This window comes from Montipora foliosa, chromosome 6, assembly GCF_036669935.1.
Source record: "Montipora foliosa isolate CH-2021 chromosome 6, ASM3666993v2, whole genome shotgun sequence".
Classification (NCBI taxonomy): domain Eukaryota; kingdom Metazoa; phylum Cnidaria; class Anthozoa; order Scleractinia; family Acroporidae; genus Montipora; species Montipora foliosa.
In genome coordinates, this window is record NC_090874.1 from 42484193 (window position 1) to 42489192 (window position 5000).

General features: G+C 41.6%; 1 protein-coding gene across 1 annotated transcript in view; it reads left to right on the forward strand.

The window, feature by feature from the left end:
* Positions 1-2008, forward strand: part of LOC138007411 (uncharacterized) — a 61212-nt gene extending 59204 nt beyond the window's left edge. The window contains exon 28 of the mRNA XM_068854299.1: positions 1-2008. This exon is cut by the window's left edge and continues 20 nt beyond it. Coding sequence (XP_068710400.1) covers positions 1-1867 — 1867 coding nt within the window. The 3' untranslated portion in view covers positions 1868-2008.
* Positions 2009-5000: the final 2992 nt, after the last annotated feature.

The following is a 5000-nucleotide window of genomic DNA, read 5'->3' on the forward strand; positions in this document are numbered from 1 at the left end:
GGCGTTAATAGATGATGCAAAGAAAAGAGGATGTATTTTTGCTGTTGAGTCTAATAAGGATGTGCAGTCTCATCTCTCCATTGATGTTACCCAAGATTTACGGTTTCCTGCTGATGACCCTCCACCTAAGGCCAGTTCCACTTTGAGAGGAGCCAGTGATGGTGCTTATACCTCTACTGGGCACAGGTCCACAGAGCAATTGTCAGTTGCCATGCCAAGCAGTGGTCAAGAGATAAGAGAGAGAATCACTTTTGCTGCAACAACAACTGACAGGAATTCATTAACCTGCAGTGAAAAGTTTCATCCAGTTCCTGTGCTCAGAAAAGGAAAGACATCCCAAGACACCGTTGTTAGAATGTCTAGTCGCAAAAGGGTCACGTGGGCCGACAAGTTACAACAGAAAGCAATTGATAATGATTTTCTGACTCGGGAAGGTACAGCTTGTGGTTATGGAGTAAGTGAGCAAGCAAAAGAAATAAATTATGAAACAAACTGCACTAACAGAGATGGAAAAGAGAGCAGTGCTTTAAGAAAGAAGGATAACCCTGAAAAAAGCATTGAGTGGCATTCTGGTGGTAGTGGAAATTTTCACAACTCACATGGTAGTTGCACAGCCCATCTAAACTCTGAGGGACTAAGTAGTCATGATCCTGGTTTGGAACAACGTAGATGGAACCTATCAAACAGCAGCCAACCAAGACATGAAAGAACCAAACAGAATCGCATACCACTATATGAAGTTTGTGAGGGACAAAACTCGAAGGGACCTATTAGGCATTGGGAAAGAATCGATCTTGGCGAGGAAAAAAACGCACACCAGCAACATAAAGGAGATCAAGAAGGACTTCCTCATGTGGGTAGTCATGGTCATAATGACCAACACAGTTCAAAGGGATTGATTGAACTTGAGCAAGGACTCAATTCTGTGGGAAAATGGAATAGTTACCACCCATCTAACCAGGGTCAAACAAGACATGGGAGTGGTGTGCAAAATCATATTTCAGTGTATCCAGTTTCAGACGAACAGAGAGTGAATCAAAGAGAAGTTGATGACATGGCAGTTCAAGAACCATCCCCTATCCAGAGAAATGAGATATCTGTGGACACCAATCTTATTAGAGGTGAAGTAGGTTTCAATGAATATCTCACAGATGATGATATGGATACACAGGACTACAGCCTGGACTCCATGGACACACAGGAGTGTAACGTGGACCCTATATTGAATTCTGTGGTGAACAACAATCATTCGTCTAGTCCTGATTATTTTGTAAATCTACAAAAACAATCAGCCTCTGAAAGGACTTTAATAGCGACTTCAATTGGCTCATCTGCTGTACCCACTACACCTGTGTCAAACAATGCTCCATCATCAAGACATTTAACAGCAACGTTTCAATCAAGTTCCACGCATTCTTTGGGAAGGTCTTGGACCTCAAAGTCCAGAGTTAATGATTTGAAGTCATCTGTTTCTTCTAGTTTTAGCGGTCAAATGGTAAATTTGTCAAGGTCTAGCAACCACCAGGCATCGCTGGGTCACACAACAGTAGGTCAGAGAAGCAGCAGTATTCAAGGAGAACTTGACCCATCTATCCAAGAAAGAGTTAATGCTGTGTCACAACGTCACCCTCGTTCACGAGGTCCAGAAATTATCGAACCAGGCAGTCTGTTCCGTGGAATTAGGAACCCACTTGGTGGTGCCAAACAAAGAACGGCTCTTGTAGATAGTAAAGATGTGAGTTCTCTCCGGGCAAGGGCAGTAGGGGAAGAAACCCACCGTACTGAACAAAAAACTCACCGTCGGCAGGGGATTGATAAAAAAAAGGTGTATCAAAATTTCAGGGGCCAAAAAAGCTGGAAAAAATAGACGACGCAAATTTGTACCTGGTGCTAAACCATCAAAAGATATTTTCCTTTTCAACAACCTTTGCCAGTGGCAATGGATTACGCTTTCCAATTGCCGTTCCATTGCCTTGGAAAGCACTGATAATCAGCTGCTGAAAAATCTATTGCCTTTTAAGAGCATTTCTCCAGGTTAACTGCTGTAAAGCAACAAAAGGTGCAAAATTAAGCCAAAAACTGCAATTCTGTTTTGTACAGGTGAAAAAGTAACAATGTCTACAATGTTCCATTGATCAACAGACAACAAGACAGGTGGTCTCATTTTAATTGCTATTCATGATGTTGTTGTTAGATTAGTAACTAGCAGTGATAACTTAAATGTGGCAGCACACCGCCAGTAGCAGGCGTTTATCGTAACCCCTGCAAGCCTTGTACAGCTAGATAAACAATGTCATGTGAAATGGTATGCCCTCTACACCATTAGCATTTAGTATAATTACATAGGTGATTATTGGCAATTCTCTGCTCTGATTGGTCACACTCGAGGCGATTCTGACTCGATAATCACCCAAGCGTTTTTTCAAAATGGACGCAACCCGTTTTGTCTAGGTGACAGATAAAGAAATTAATTCCTTTGAAAAGAATTAATATTTTTCAAATAATCACCTATGTAACGCTAAAAAAATTATTCACCTCGCCTTTGGCGAATAGTTGTTAAATATTGCCAGAAACCCATAAGGGTTGAAACGTGTAACGGCCCCTTGTGTGCTGGGAAACAAGCTTCTGAATATTCAATTTGCTAAGCACCATATTTGGAACAGCAAGAGCGAGGGGTTTCCAAATATGGTACTTAGCACTGAAACATTCAACCAATCAGTTCGCACTGAATATTCGGCAGCTGTGAACGCGCGTTTCGCGTTTCAACCCTTATGGGTTTCTGATATTGCCCATTAGCGTTGAGAAGTGGGACAAACTGTTCTGTTCAAGTGGGAATGTACATTAATTGCGAATGTAAATAAAATGTTGGACTGGCAGTTCTGCATGACTGGAAGAACGTTTTCAAGGGGGTTTTACTTACCTCTTAAGTAGCGTGGAACTGTAACACTGATGCTTTTGTCATGATCTCAAACATCTTAATACGATAGATTTAGAATACCTGAACAAGGCATATCCTGTGCTAGTGGTTTTCTCCAAGACGCTGATTATCTTACATATCAGAGAAGTGAAAAAACAATTGAAATGTATGTATATTATTTTCAAGGAAATGAGCATTGTGTAGTGGTGTAGTATTTAGAAAGGTTTTATTTTCGTATGCATTATATAAATAGATCCATCTTGACATGGATACGTTTTTCTCAACAAATGAAGAACACTTATTGAAAAAGAAACAGTTTGGTTCAGTTAAAGGAGAGCCAGGAATAAGAAACAAACCCTGGCGGACTATGATAAATCAAATATGTAGTTTTTAAATTCGGGTTGGATGTCCTAGAAAGTGTGCAAACGTTTCACACACAGCAAATACATTCCAATCAGATAATATAATGAGTCGTTTTTGGAGGGAAGCTGAATATTGAAATGATACAAGGCTTGAGCAAGATTTAGTCCCATTCTAAAGGAATGGCTAACAGCGACAGACTGCAAAGAAGGGGATCAAATAGAAATAAAAAGAGACAACCTTCACAGAGAAGGAAGGTAAAGAAAGACCCAAAAATTTTTTTACACGTTTGGAAATATATGGGCAAGCTAGCAAACTATAGACAGTTCCAAAATCCCAATCAGTCAGTGGTGGCAAAGTGAGATGAGAAAGGGACAAAGACTATGTATCCACTTGGAAAAACCTGATGTCTCGTGTGGGTCGAAGCTGTTAAAGGTGGTGTCATTGTTCTAACGCCTAGGCATGCAGCGACCTAACCTGGATCACGTTAAGGGAACTTCAAAATGCTCAAACACTATTCCATCAATTTCAAAGCTCCAACCTTCATCCCAGATCGTTTTCTATCACAACTCTTGCACTGGCTTATGTTCTTGCAATAATGATGAAGAGAAGTATGAAATTTATTACATATATGAAAGATATTGCAATAATAACGCTGCTTTTTTTTGTCAGTAGGTCTACCTAACCCCTCCTCGGACGATCCCATTTTACTATTTCACTATTTGCTATAGGCATTGAACATACTCCTTAAAGGGAAGAGATCTAGAAACATCAAAATATTCAGAACCTTAGCGTCTGCGACAGGTTGCAAAATTGGTGAGGCACTCCCGTTAGAAAACCCCTCGTTTAGCTTCCGATACCCGCCGCATCTAGAATTCCATGGAACCTTTCCCACATCACCCCTCCCTCTCTCCATTTTAATGTTGCCTGTTCAAGTTTTCAACATTATTTTGTATTGCTGGCCAAATTGACAAGGGAGGGAGGGGCGCTGAAGTGTGTGAGATAATGGGTAAATTAATACCGCCCCAAGAAGGTGAAGTATCTCCATTACTTTTGCACCCTCAACATCTAGGTGGGTCACAGCAGCTTCCAAAACGATGGGGCTGGTACTTCAACTGTTAAGCATGGCATACATGGCGCATAGGGCCTCCACATGTGCTTTCCATTGATTCCTGTCTTGCGCTGCAGTGCGCACCTCTCTCCAGGACTGCCACCCTGATTTGGACCTCTCCTTTTCTACTGTGCGCCGCCAGGTTGTTTTTGGCCGGCCTCTCTTTCTCTTTCCCTCTAGGGTCCATGTCAGGGCTGTAACACAGTCATTGTCAGGTTGTTGTCTGCGGATGTGTCCAATGAATCGCCATCTCCTTCTTGTTACCTCTTCACTCAACCTCTCCACGTTAACCCTTTCGAGTAGCTCTCTATTACTAATTTAATCTTCATTATTCTTCTCAGGCATCGGTTCTGAAACACATCGATTTTCTTAGCATCACCTTCGTTCATTTTCCATGTTTTGCAACCATACATGAGAACTAGTTTGACCAATGTTTTGTATAACGTGGTCTTCGTTTTTCTCGACACACTGCTGGAATTCCATACTCGATTTAGCTTCACAAACGCTCCTCTCGCTTTCCCTAGCCTAGTCTTCATGTGTTCTTCACCGCCCTCTTGTTTACATACTGTGGCTCCTAGACAGTTAAACTTCTCTCCGTCTTCCAACGCTAGG